Raw genomic sequence first — 14,908 nt, forward strand, 5'->3', positions numbered from 1 at the left:
TAAAGTTTGTATGGTAACAAAAGGTAGACTGTATATGAACACTTTAAAGAAGTTACAAAGAGATGGGCGAAGAAACTGGTTCATGATCTTCATTTGTTTTTATGTTTTGCTTTGTTGAAGTGACCACCATCATGATAGCCCTATATAATATTTCTCTCAAGTACATTAAATTTAATTTTTTTGAGATAAAACAGGATGCATTGTCTTAATAACTATGTAGTCTTTTTTTAATGCTTATTTTTTTGAGAGACAGAGAGAGAGAGGAGAGAATGAGTGGGGGAGGGGCAGAGAGAAAGAGGGAAACACAGAATGTGAAGCAAGCCCCAGGCTCTGAGCTGGCAGCACAGAGCCTGACATGGAGCTGGAACTCAGGAACTGTGAGATCATGACATGAGCCAAAGTTGGAAGCTTAAATGACTGAGCCACCCAGGCGCCCCTATCCAGTCTTAATATTAATATTGGTCTTTACCCAGAAAGCAAGAAAATCTTTAAAATCCTAGTCACAGTTGAAAATATAAATTAAATGGAAATGTTTCCATTGTTAATCATGCTTAAAGGGGAATACTCTCATATTTAAATTACTGTGCCCCCTTCATAGTATAGACTCTATTTTAACATTTTAAAATCAAATGTACCATATTATAGTATGCACTTGAAAATTCTGACCAGCCTTTAGAAATTGTAGCCAAGTCTTTTGTGTGCTTATGGTAATTTGGATCAAATCCTTACTGGCTTATTTACTGGTCTGTTTGCCACCAAATAACTTTAGAAATGCATCTCTACATCTGAGAAGGACTGGAAAACTCTACTTTCTCTGTTTAGGCACTTTGGTTTTAAACAGAATTCCCAGTGATCTCATCTGTGGCAAAGTGGTTAAAAAAGAGGAAGTGAATCTATGAATAGCTAGATGTGGCCACAGCTAAGTCTGGGCCACTCTAGGAATTCCAGGTGCTCCATGGATATCACCACATGGTTTATGGGACAGATGGGCATTTAGATAAAGGATGCATAGATGCCTATACATCAAACTCCTTCAGAAAAAAACAATCAGAAGTACATCAGGGTCTAAGATCTGTTCTTTTATGTTACAGATCACCTGCAATTGCCTGAATAGAGTCAAAGAATTATAGAAATGGAAGAAATGAGAAATCATATAAACCCTAACATTGTTTTTAACTTGAGAGATTTATATCCAGAAAATATAACTTACTCTACCCAAGTCTCCCAACTCTTGGTCTGGTGACTAGCACCTAATACGGTGAGCCAAGCAGTATGGGTTTTTGATGATTCTGGGTATAAATCCAAAATACCACTTTTTAGCTATTTGAGTCATTTAACCTTTGTGAACCTCAGTTACCTCTTAGTGTAAAAGCAATAATCGTATTTACTTCATCAGTTTTTGGAAGGTTAAATAAGATAGTGTATGGAGAAAAAAAAAAAAATCTTCCATCTTGATGAGGACCCAGTAGGCCTTCAGGAAAGAGTACCTTCCTGTTCTCTTTCACTCGAGCATCTTGGACCAGGCTCCTTCATCATGGGAGACTATAAGTTTATTCTTCTGAGAGTTGAACCTTGGCCAATAATCATGACCCAAGTAGTACACTGATATGAGGCCTCAAATCTTCAGCAAAAAATCAAACTCAACCTCATTCCGAGGTTGCCTGCCATAGTAACCAACTGAAACAAATGTCCCCCAGGCCCCCTTTACTTCATTTCTGCTTAGACAGCCTGTCCAGGATGCTGAATAGTGCCAATAACATAGACAGGAGTCTGACTGTTATGGAATACAAAGACATAGCCCCCACCTTTTCTCCACTCTTCCTTACCTTCACCCCCTCTCCATTTCCTCCATCTCTCCTTTCCCTACTTTCTACCCTTCCCTCCCTCCCCCTGCCTCTTCTTTCTGCTCCCTTGTAGATGAAATCTTGGACATGGCCATCAGTTCTTAGAATACTATTTACATCTTTATGCCTCATTTGCATCTCATTGTAATTAGTTGAGTTATCCAGTGCTTCACCTCCTGGCTGTCCTCCTAGAATTCTTAGTGAATCTGTTATTTTATAACACAGCTTTGGATCCTCTTTCCATCTGGTTACTGTGTGTAACCACAGATGCCATTAGGTCCTTGCTAGCCTCCTTACAGTCCCAATTTTTTTTCTGGAACTATCTGGTTTACTCACAGTTTCCTGTATCTATCTTCCCCTATTCACATGGCCAAAGAGAAATATGTACCTGTACTTTATGAGTAGATGGAAGCTGGATAGAAAAAAAAAAAAAAAAAGAACAACTCTGATATACATCTTTCTAGGAATACAGAGCTATACTTTACAGGCAGAAATATAGTTAACAGAGGAAACATAACACACATATATGTCAGTGCTCCATTTGAGGTAAAAAAAAGAAGATGGTCATGGGTATTTGGAGAAAGGTGTTTCTAGTGAGAGGTGCTATAGGAGAGACATGAGAAACTGCCTGCTCTTGTGGGAAGTCAGAGAAAAATTGTTGGTTAAATGTGAGGAGAGATTAGAGCAATGAACTTGAACTTTGAGTATTTGCATCAAAATGAAAAAGGATTGGACATTATTTTAAAAATAGCTTTTATCAGGGGCACCTGGGTGGCTCAGTTGGTTAACTGCCTGACTTTGGCTCAGGTCATGATCTGGCAGTTTGTGAGTTCGAGCCCTGCATCGGGCTCTGTGCTGACAGCTCAGAGCCTGGAGTCTGCTTAGGATTCTGTGTCTCCTCCTCTTTCTGCCCCTTCCATGCTCATGCTCTGTCTCTCTCTCTGTCTCTCAATAATGAATAAACGTTAAAAAAATAAAATAAAAAATAGCTTTTATCATATATTTTATTACAAAATAAGCATATTTTGATGATAGAAACATTAGAAAATGCCAATAATCAGAAAGGATAAAGAAACCATCCATTACCCACAAAATACTGATAATGCCTTGTAAATATTTTCTGATGTTTTCCAGTATTATCACAAACACCTATACATGTGATGAAATGCTTTCCTATAGTATCATGTTTATGGCTTAGTAGTCTTTTACCATGTGAAAATTTCATAATACAAGTTGCTAAACATCTCTGCCATACACATTCCCCTCTCTCTGTATGTATCTTTGCTGACATGCCCTCCTTCTACACGGTGCAACAGGGGCTCAGACTGGGCACGTCTTTACTCCTTTTTTTTACAGATCATTTGCTGATTGCCCACCTCTGTTGTATTTCTTTGTGAATGTCATTCTTATTTATGTGTGTATTCTTTATTACTTAAGTACTAATTTTGATAGCAAATTCAGGGCAGAAATAGGGGGACATTATATGCAGGAGTCATGGCAGTGGCTTCAGTATCCTGTATTATCTAACCTGTGATATCTAGTGAAACCTAAGTTAAGAAACTATATTGAGCCTGTTAAGACCTGCATTGGCTAATTTAATTAGCCATGGCAATATTGTTAATAAAGACTCAACTGCATCTTTTGCAGGGAGAGTAAGCTATACTTAGAGAATACTCTGTGTCAGCTATTGAACATGCATGGATTCACTTCTCACAATAACACTTTGAATAGTTACATCATCATCCTATTTTGCAGAAGAATTAAACTCTAGCACAAAGAGGGTAGTAATTAGCCTGAGGCTCAACAGCAAAAAGGGTAAGGCTGGGATAGGAACTCAGTTTGGCTGCTTATAACCTGCACCCCCTCTTAAACACTACTGTTGGAATGCCTACATACAAGTACCTTTCTAGCTAATTTCAATTCGGGTGGCTCCAATGCCATAAGAGTATTTGGACTCCAAGATATCGTGAGGATTTTCACAAGGCAATTCGCATGTGAAATACAATCGATCCCCAGCGTGGAACTGCAAACTACCCTTCCAGAGGTATGCTTGTTCCTATTTCAAGGAGCAAAATGACTTGTAACTTATGGAAGTTAATATGGAGTTTTGGCTTTGAGAAGAAATATTTTAAACTGTATTATAAAATTTAATGCTGAAATGCAGTTAAGTGGTATTTTAATTATGAAAAACTAAATGGAATATACAAATGCCTCTATAATAATTGAATTTGAAATTTGTAACAGACACATCCTTTCTCAAGATACCTGAATTCTTCCTGGGAATGAAACAGATGCTGTCTGTTGAAAAAGTAGTGTAGGAAAGTGGTTGAGAATATGGGCTCTGGAATCAGACTGCCTGGATAGATTACCCCACTAAATATGCAATCATGGGCAAGATTCTTTTTTCAGAAAAGTTTATTTATTTATTTTGAGAGAGAGAGAGCACAAGCAGGGGAGGAACAGAGAAGGAGGGAGAGAGAGAATCCCAAGCAGGCCACGCATGGTTAGTGCACAGTCCATTGTGGGGCTTAAACTCACAAACCATGAGATCATGACCTGAGCTGAAGTCAAGAGTGGGACACTTAACCAACTGAGCCACCCAGGCACCCCCATGGGCAAAATTCTTAACCTCACTTTCTCTTCTGTTAAGTGGAATCATAACAATCCCTATTTCACAGGAGTGTTTTGAAGATTAAATGAGAAATTCACATAAAGCACATAGTACATTACCTTGCATAAGTAATGTTAAATAAAGGTTAGCTAATACCATTGCTATTAGTAATTACTACTGGGTTTTCACACCGTTTCTAAACATGTGTAATCCTAGTCAATTTCTGCATGCCAAAATACATCCCTCCAGCAGATGTTCATCCAAAATCATTGCTGAATCTGAGGTCCAAATTGGGAGAGCTCCTTTCCCAGCTTATATCCTCTTCATCCTTAGAAATTCGTAACTGTATTCCATGGTTTCTGCTTCCCTTTCATTGTAACACATAAGATATATACAAAATTTTTGAAAATATGTTCTGGCCTGTGGTTTGTATTTATGAATGGCTTTTATTCTTCAGGTCAGCTTCTGGAAGCTGCTGAGCATTATGAAGCATTCCATCAATTGACGCAAGGGCGGATATGGAAGGATGAGACAGGCCGCTTTCTCAACTTGTTGGCCTGTGAGAGTCTCCTGAGGACTTACAGATTACTCTCAGACAAAATGCTAGAAAATAAAGAATACAAACAGGCCATCAGAATTCTAATAAAAGCTTCTGAAATAGCCAAAGAAGGTGGGTGGAAAAGAACACTCTCACATTGCTTCCTTTAATGGGCAGGCGCTGCTTCTCCCAAGAGTGAAGTAAAAATCGTCAAGTGTTTGGGTGATTATTTCCTATGAAATGCAAAGACAAATGCCATCAATATACTTTCAAATTTCACTGTAAAACAGAGGAGCCTTAGTGCTGACAACAAGAAACCCATTAATTTCTTGAAAGCTTTGTCTCCAAAATTACAACCCTCTGGGAATAGTGTTATAAAACAATGAACCTATAATGAGAAGGTAAGGTCATTTGCAAAAGTTAAAGGTGTGTGTGTGTGTGTGTGTGTGTGTGTGTGTGTGTGTGTGTGTGTTTGTGGCCATATATTTCTTTCAATCTGAGAGAACTTTCATTGTTTGTAAATTTCCTATTGTCAGGTAATAGGGAAGATAATGATAAATATGTAGTTAAGAGTAACAGGAAAATAGAATGCTAATATATTTTGCACCTCTGCCTGTCAAAGTTTGGCCTCTGCACTGGCATCATCAGCATCACCAGAAGCTTCTGGAAAAAAAAGCAGCATCTCAGGCTCTACCCCAGACCTATTGCCTCAGCATCTGCAGGCTAGCAAGTTCCCCTGGTGATGCATACGCACACTTAACAGCAGTAAAAAATGCTTTCATGAGAGCTGATCATATCCTTAATATTCTATATCATTTGTATATGTATAAGATATAAAGAAAAATTTGGAACACATACTCATAAGCTTTTACTTTGTGAAATGCGAAGATATTTTATTACCATAATTTATCAATGGAGTAGACTTCATGATGGAGAAAAAGATGCTGTGCTCTTTAAAGTGTATTAGCTTGAGGATATATTTAATTGATTAGTTTATCAAGTACCATATGGTTTATTTGGAATAAGCAGGACCGAATTTCTGGTTGTGATTTTAATTTTCTAAAGAGTAAAAGTTAACATCTTATTCTGTTACTTCTTTTTAATGGTATTAGAATACTTATAAGAAATAACCCTCATTGAAAGACGTATCCCATTGAATGAACTGCTTTTGAGTGACTGGTGATCTAGTACTTTCCCCAAAGGGGTAAAAACTGACATAAACAGTTAGCTCTTAGATGAATTTCAGCAGCTAACCTTAGTCACATAGAAAGTTATGTGGAATTTCAATGTAAAGTAATTTACCAATTAGGAAAAGGTATTTTGCATTAGGTTCACATTTGCTAAATGATTGTAAGGCAGTTTACAAAGAAAGGAAGTCTCCGAGGGTCTCTTCCCAAAGTCAGTGTCTCCCTGGCAGTCTCCTCCTTTTCAAAAGAATCTTTTGCTTTCCCAAGGACAGATAAAGAAGAGGGGAAATCTTCTTATGCTTATGTAATAATTTTTTAACATCTTTTAACACTCATAAATATTTGCCCCTATACTTTCCATGTAACAAAGTAGATAGGTTAAGGGTTGGCACAGTGTCTTACAGAGCTCTGACAACAGCTGAACGCCCTGGGACAAAGCCTTTCTTCTTACTGTTACCTCCTACTTTGGTTAGGGAGCCTGAAGCAGCAAACTGACAATTGCCTGCATAAGGCATGCCTCCCACACTGGTTTATGTAATATTTAAGGAGCAGTGACATCCACTGTGGGCCAACTCTTTTACTAGGGCACCTTGGTATAATGCACAAGTATAACACTGACTATACTCTTAATTGTATATTCTATTATTTTCCTATTTCAGTCATTCATTGGTCTTTATTACATTCACAGAGTTGTACAACCAGAAACACTAACTCGGTACTCGCTAGAAGTCACTCTCCATACTTTCCTTTTCCTCTCTGCTAGCGACCATTAATCTGCTTTCTGCCTCTATGGATTTACCTGTTCCAGAAAGTTCATATAAATGGAATCATACAATGTGTGCCCTTTGTGTCCAGCTGCTTTCACTTAGTGTAATGTTTTCAACGTTCATCCATCTTGCAGCATATATTACTACTTTGTTCCTTTTTATGGCCAAATAATATTACATTGTATGCTTTTATCATATTTTCTTTATCCATTCATCAGTTGCTGAACATTTGTGTTATTCCCACCTTTTGTCAATTATGAATAATGCTGCTATGAGCACTTGTGTACAAGTTTTCAATTCTTTTGTCTCTAGACCTAGAAGTGGAATTGCTGGGTCACATGGTAGCTCTATGTTTAACTTACGGAGGAGATGGCATGGAGTTTTCCAAAGTAGCTGCCTGATTTCACATTCCTACCGGCAATGTGTAAGGGTTTAGTTACCCTTACACACCCTTACAATGTGTAAGGGTAAAGTTTATCTACTTTCTCACCATCACTTCTTGCTGTCCTTCTTGTTTATAGTCATCTTAGCAGGTATACAATGGTGTGTCATGGTGTATTTAATTTGCATTTCCTTGTGAGCTAATGATGTTGAGCACCTTTTCGTGTGCTGATAGGTCATTTGTATATCTTCTGTGTGGAAATGTCTATTCAGATTCTTTGTCCATTTTCAGTTGGATTGTCTTTTTATTATTGAGTTGTTTTAAATATTCTTTATATATTCCAAGTGCAAGTCCTTCATCACTTATATGACTTGAAAATGGTGGGTTTTCTTTTCACTTTCTGACGGTATCTATTTGAAGTACAAGTTTTTAATTTTGGTGAAGTCAAAAATAATCCATTTTTTGTTTTGTGGATTCACTTTGTTAATATTTTGTTGAGGCTTTTCATGTCTATATTCATAAGAGATCTTGGTTTGTAGTTTTCTTATGATGTCTTTATCTGGTTTAATGTCAAAATAATACTGGCTTCATAGAATGATTTAGGAAGTGTTTTCTCCTAACTTTTGGAAGAGTCTGTGAAAACTCGGTATTGATTATTCTTTAAATATTTGGTAGAATTCACCAATGAGGCCCTCTGAGCCTAGAATCTTCTATGTGGATAATAGTTTGATTACTAATTCAATTTCTTTACATATGGATTTATTCTGATTTACTGTTTCTCCTTGAGTCAATTTCAGTAGTTTGTGCCTTTGTAGCAGTTTGTCTATTTAATCTAGTTTGTCTAATTTATTGGTATGCAATTTCCATAATATTCCCTTTTTTATTTCTGCAAAGTGTGTACTGATCTTCCCTCTTTCATTCCCTATTTTAGTAACTTGAGTCTTCTTTCTTTTTTTCTTTGTTCAGTCTAACTTTAAGGGTTAGTCGATTTTATTGACCTTTTCAATGAAACAATTTTTGGTGGTGTTGATTTTCTCTGTTGTTTTTCTAGTCTTTATTATTTCCTTCCTATATATATTATAAAGACTCTAGTCTTTGTTTTTCCTTCCTCCCGTTTGCTTTGGGTTTAGTTAGCTCTTCTTTTTCTAGTTTTATAAGATGGAAAGATGTTCCTTATTTTTTAAAATAGGCACTTGTAACTATACATGTCCCTTTATGCAATGCCTTAGCTGGACCCCCTAAGTTTTGGGTTGTTGTTTTTTTCATTTTCATTCACTTCAAAGTATTATCCAGTTTACCTTCTGATTTCTTCTTTGATCCACTGGTTATTTAAGAGTGTGTGTAGGGGGTACCTGGGTGGCTCACTCGGTTAAGCATCCGAATGTTGATTTCAGCTCAGGTCATGATCTCGTGGTTTGTGAGTTCTAACCCCACATCAGGCTCTGTGCTGACAACTCTCAAGTAAATAAATAAATAAACAAGAAAAAAATTTAAAAAAAAAAGAGTGTGTTTAATTTCCACATCCTTGTGAGTCTCCCAAATGTTTTGTTACCTATTCTCAATTTCATTCTCTTGTGAATACCATCTTCTCAGTTGGATCTCCCACCCTGATAACTGCATTTAATACTGGAACCTGCTTTTTTCTCTTTACCCCCACTTAGCACTCTCAATTCCTCTTATCCTGCTGTAATTTTTTTCTCCTGGAGCACCCATCACCATACAATTTACCACATTATTCTACTGTGTTAATTTATTTTGTATCTCTTTCTGTCCCTTCCCTCTAAAATGTAAGCTCTCCAAGGACAGAGAATATTTCTGGTTAGTTTACTGGTGTATTCCAAATTCTTATAGCTGTGCCTGACACAGAATAGGTCCTCAAAAAATATTCAGTGAACAAATGAATCAGTGAATATGTTATCCAAATAACAAATGGAAGTTTTAAGACACATTTTAATGGAACATTTGAGTTATTCCCAAACACAATGTCTCTATCCATTAGACCCCCATAACCCTCTCTTTAGATTTGCTATAAGCATACCAGTATAAGAATGGACAATGTAGGTCTTGAAAATAAAACATAGTATTTCCTTTAACATGGATGATTATTGATTTGGATAGCAAGGCCAATACTAATGTAACTCACTCAAATAAACTACATAATATAAATAATATTTTGCCCTTTTTTCCTTTGGTATATGTGTCATTCAACTTTAATAATGCTAACATTTTCCTCCATTATTTTATGCTTTCACTTTATCTTGATTGTGTTTCAGTTAGTAAGCAGGAAAAGTTCTCATGCTTAAATCCTATTTTAAAACTAATATTTAGTGTGACTTGACTGTTCCAATTAGCTACCTCAAAATCTTTTTATCAACAAGGGTCAACTTTTCTTTTCTTTTCTTTTCTTGGCTTTTCTTGGCTGCCCTTTACATATAATTGGGTCCAAATGGTGATACTATATCAGCACATGCCACTGTTGGTACTTTAACACAGTGACAACATTTAATAGGTCAAGTGCAAATTATAAATAATCAACTTTTAATTATCCAAAAGTCAACTTCCCCTGATAGCCTCTCCCTCCTACCCCATCTTTCCCTTCCTTAGTCCCATCCCTAACCTCAGCACCCATAAACTTATAGCAGAGAAAGAGCACCCAGCTAAACTATTAAGAGTTAAAATTCCCAAGACTGGATCACTGGCATCATCAACTCTGCTGAGGTGAGATCTTGAGGGTATTATTCTCTGCAATCAGTGAAATTGCTGAGAATAATAATAAGAACACTGTCATTGGCATTTGCCATCCTGTTTTCTTATAGTCTTTCAGTTGAGCCACTGCTTCACAAGTGGTAATTCAAATATTCTTTTAATGTTTATTTATCTTTGAGAGAGAGAGAGAGAGAGCATGAGCAGGGGAGGGGTAGAGAGGGAGGGAGACACAGAATCTGAAGCAGACTCCAGGCCCCGAGCTGTCAGCACAGAGCCCGATGTGGGGCTTGAACCCACAGACCGTGAGATCATGACCTGAGCTGAAGTCGGATGGATGCTTAACCCACTGAGCCACCCAAGTGCCCCCACAAGTGGTGATTCAGTGAGTGGTAAGAGTGAATGCAGTATGGAGAGCTGTGAGCTCCTGCTGAAGTCCATCACGGTTGGAGTGCAGAGTTCAGGGGTAGATCTACCAGCATTTGTATTACCCAGGAGTTAGGTAACACTAAAAGCCAAAAAGTAGAAAAAGGGTGGTATTCTTTTTAAAAGTAAGAGCCTTTAATGGTTCTTGTAAGCCCATTAGATTTATATGTTACATTTAGCATATAAATGTAAATAAATTATGTATTTATTAGGTGGTATGATGTATGTCTCACTGAAGCACATTACACGTCTACACATAATTGCTTTGGAAAGAAGATGTTTATAATTCCTGGAATAAAACACATTCACAGAAATTAGAAAGACTAGATTCCTTTGAAAAGATGATGAAAAGCATTACCAGTCATTAGCAAAGAAAAAATGTGTTTGGATTTCAAAATATCTGTGGAATGGTGTACCAAGATGTCAGTCATTTTCACTCAAGTTTTAACCGATAGCTTTTAAATTGAACCTAATCAAAACAGTAATCCCTTAATTTGCTAATTATCTGCCCTGTAGAAACTTCACTGAATGTCTGTCTCTCTGTGTATATGTTTTTGTGCACTATGGAAAGCAATACCCTTTACCAATTATTTCCTGTATGTATAGTAGCTATGCAGGATGGCTTTAAGTCTTTATGGGTGCAACAGTATGGAAATTACATAGGAATGCCTAACTAATATTACTAAGCTGTATGTGTATGTAGAGGAAAATGCCTCTTATATACACTGCTAATGCACCTTTCTCTAACATTTGTGACTCAGGTAAATTATATTAACATCAGCCTTTTAAAACTGGCACATAGTTAGGCTTCAGGGATTGTTCACAAATCTGTACACTTTGTTACAACTTTCTACTGTCTTAAAAAATGAAGATTCTGTTTGTTGTAATGGGCTTCTTTCATTCCATGGCAATGTTTCTACATTTTCAACTTTAGGAAGTGACAAAAAGATGGAAGGGGAAGCTTCCTATTACTTGGGCTTAGCACACCTAGCTGCTGAAGAGTATGAAACAGCACTAACAGTAAGTTGAAGTAAACTTGTAATCATTGCCACTTTTAGTTTTTATTTTATTGTGTTTATTTTATTTTATTATATGTTGTTACAAACCCAGCAGAAATGGGTGGACCTGTATGTATTTAGAGAGACTAAAGCAGAATAGCAATTCTAGAAGCAGAAAAAAAAAATGGTTTTATTGTTTATAGTTAAGTAATGTATAATCAATTAGCATGAAGTGCTTTAGGATATATAAAAGTTAAATATGTGGAGTAAAGTGACCCTCTGCGCTCACTCCCCATATCATTGAGGACAACAGGATATGGGTTTAAATGATAGCAAAAACTAAATAGAAAGAAAAAAAAAAGAAAGAAAGAAAGAGCCAAATTACAGTAAACTTATCATTTGGGAACTTTTGCTTTAAAAAAGCCTAGGGTTGTTAAGCAATTGAGCGAATTGCATTGCTGTGGACCTTTAGTTGGAGGTTGGGGAGGCAGCAAAGGTGGAGATCACTGTTAGTTCCAATCTGAGAAGTAGCCTGCTTCATGATAAAAATAAGTGCTTGCCTATTTTATGATGAGACTTCTTGTGTTTGGCTAAAATAAACAAAAAGTGTCAAGAAATATCTTTTCTGTATTATAACAAATCTTTTCCTTCATTTTTGTCTTACCTCTAATATATTTCAAGCCTCCTATTTCATTTCACATATCACTCTTGTAATAATTTTATCTGATACATGATATTGGCTTTATATTCAGCTTTGAGAATTTCTCATTTGCTGATTTAGATAATCATGCTAAGTAGAATTCTTACATTTGGGCTAGATACGTTTCTCTGTCACCCTTAAAATTGGGACATCATGGGGAACTTGTGTTTTTCTAGATAACTCTTCTGCTTAATAATTTTTGGTTAAAATTACATACATTCAGCAATGCTGTGTTCCAGGTACTTTGGGGAGCACAGAGGCCAACACTTCCCTTTAGGAGCTAATTTAATAAAGGTGGCCAACTTGTAAACATAACTATAGTTCAAAGTAGGATGAACAGGGGTTTTCTTTTTTTATTTCATTTTATTTTATTTTATTTTATTTTATTTTATTTTATTTATTAATTGATTAATTTATTTTTATTAAATATATGAAATTTATTGTCAAATTGGTTTCCATACAACACCCAGTGCTCATCCCAAAAGATGCCCTCTTTAATACCCATCACCCACCGTCCCCTCCCTCCCACCCCCCATCAGCCCTCAGTTTGTTCTAATTTTTTAAGAGTCTCTTATGCTTTGGCTCTCTCCCACTCTAACCTCTCTCTTTTTTTTTCCTTCCCCTTCCCCATGGGTTTCTGTTAGTTTCTCAGGATCCACCTAAGAGTGAAAACATATGGTATCTGTCTTTCTCTGTATGGCTTATTTCACTTAGCATCACACTGTCCAGTTCTATCCACGTTGCTACAAAGGGCCATATTTCATTCTTATTGCCACGTAGTACTCCATTGTGTATATAAACCACAATTTCTTTATCCATTCATCAGTTGATGGACATTTAGGCTCTTTCCATAATTTGGCTATTGTTGAGAGTGCTGCTATAAACATTGGGGTACAAGTTCCCCTAAGCATCAGTACTCCTGTATCCCTTAGGTAAATTCCTAGCAGTGCTACTGCTGGGTCATAGGGTAGGTCTATTTTTAATTTTTTAAGGAACCTCCACACTGTTTTCCAGAGCGGCTGCACCAATTTGCATTCCCACCAACAGTGCAAGAGGGTTCCCGTTTCTCCACATCCTCTCCAGCATCTATAGTCTCCTGATTTGTTCATTTTGACCACTCTGACTGGCGTGAGGTGATATCTGAGTGTGGTTTTGATTTGGATTTCCCGAACAGGGGTTTTCATAGTGCAGAGGTTAAGAGTGGTTGGTTCCAACACTGAAGATCAGGGAGGTTGCACAGGGAGCTTTTGAGGAGCAGGATTTCTATAGACAGAAAGTGAGGGTGTTGAGGATAATATCAAATATTAGACACACACACACTCTGACTGTGAACGTACTCGGTATGTTTGGGAAGCAATGAATTGTCAGGTGCAAATATGAAATCAAGTCGGAAAATTAGGTGAAAACTAGCTTATAAATTCTCTGTCTCTGTTTCTCTCTCTCTCTCTCTCTCTCTCTCTCGCTCTCTCTCTAATGAGCAATGCAAAAACACAGGGTAAAATAAATTCAAGCAACATAATAGAGGTTACAGTGAAAAATAAATCTTCCCTCCATCCTGGCACTCGGTCCTACAGTTCTTTCCTCAAAGGCAAATGCAGTTAACAAGTTTTGGGTTTACCCCTCCAAGAATATTCATATATGTCTATAGCATATAAGTGCATATACCTATGTGTTCTTTTTGTTGTTTACAAAATTGTGGCATTTATATGTAGTGTTCTGCATCTGGAGTTAACTTCTTCCACACTCATGCATATAGACATGCCTCATTTTAAAAGGGCCACTGGTGTCCCATTTTATAGTTGTACCATAATGGATTTAATCATCTCATGTTGGTGGGCATTTAGATTATTTCCAATCAGGTTTTATTGCAAAGGGTGTAGCAGTGAATAGCTTTGTGCCAAAGTGAGAGATGATCTACTCAATAAATTTCTAGAGGTGGAAATGCTGGATCAGAGAAGAGATGAATTACATTTTTTTTTCTAAACTTCCCTTCAAAGAAGCTTCATCAGTTTACATTCCTACAGTAATAAATGAAGGTACCTGCTTCCTTTGGAAATGCACATATGTGTCATATGTGTTGTGAATATTTTTCCAGGTCATTGTTTTTTGACCTGACTTATGAAATTTTTCCATGCTGAACTTTTAGATATATATGTGGCCAAATTTATCAATCTCTTTTTGCACAACTTCTGGCTATTCTTAGGAAGACTGTCCTCCTTCCAAAATGATTATTTTTTCAAGTTTATGGACGGTTGGAGGGTCTTATGCTTTGTTGAGGATAGTGAAATTCATATTTTAAGCAATGTGTGATTTTGAATGACTTTTGACGAGGCTAGCGACATGATCACATTGATTTATTCACGACTGTTTATTAAGCACCGTCTACATGACAGACGTCATGCCAGGCACTGGGTCTGACCTTTATTTTTAGAAGATAGCGGTAGTGGTGTAGTCTAGTAATGAATGGATTGAAGAAGCAGTACTTGGCATCTAAGAGACACATTTCTTGAAACTGTTACTCCTTTCAGAAAGATATTGAAATTGTTTTTCTGAAAGTATGGAAACCATAAACCAAATAAACATGAATCTCCTGTTAATATTAACTGTGTGACCTTGGGCAAGGACCTTAAACTCTCTAAGTCTCAATTGCCTCATCTATTCAGTGGGACTAATAACTCTACTTACTTTTTAGGGTATAGTGGGTTGAATGGTGGCCCCCAAATGTCAACTTCATAATCCCTGGGACCTGTGA

General features: G+C 36.9%; 1 protein-coding gene across 4 annotated transcripts in view; it reads left to right on the top strand.

The window, feature by feature from the left end:
• Positions 1–14,908, top strand: part of TTC29 (tetratricopeptide repeat domain 29) — a 431,955-nt gene that overhangs the window by 268,877 nt on the left and 148,170 nt on the right. For all 4 annotated transcript variants that reach the window (XM_040472852.1, XM_040472844.1, XM_040472860.1 and 1 more), the window contains 2 exons: positions 4,913–5,125; positions 11,393–11,478. In XM_040472852.1, coding sequence (XP_040328786.1) covers positions 4,913–5,125; positions 11,393–11,478 — 299 coding nt within the window. The remainder of the gene's footprint in view (positions 1–4,912; positions 5,126–11,392; positions 11,479–14,908) is intronic.

The sequence above is a fragment of the Herpailurus yagouaroundi genome, unplaced genomic scaffold (assembly GCF_014898765.1).
Source record: "Herpailurus yagouaroundi ecotype Mexico unplaced genomic scaffold, PumYag 28, whole genome shotgun sequence".
Classification (NCBI taxonomy): Eukaryota; Metazoa; Chordata; class Mammalia; order Carnivora; family Felidae; genus Herpailurus; species Herpailurus yagouaroundi.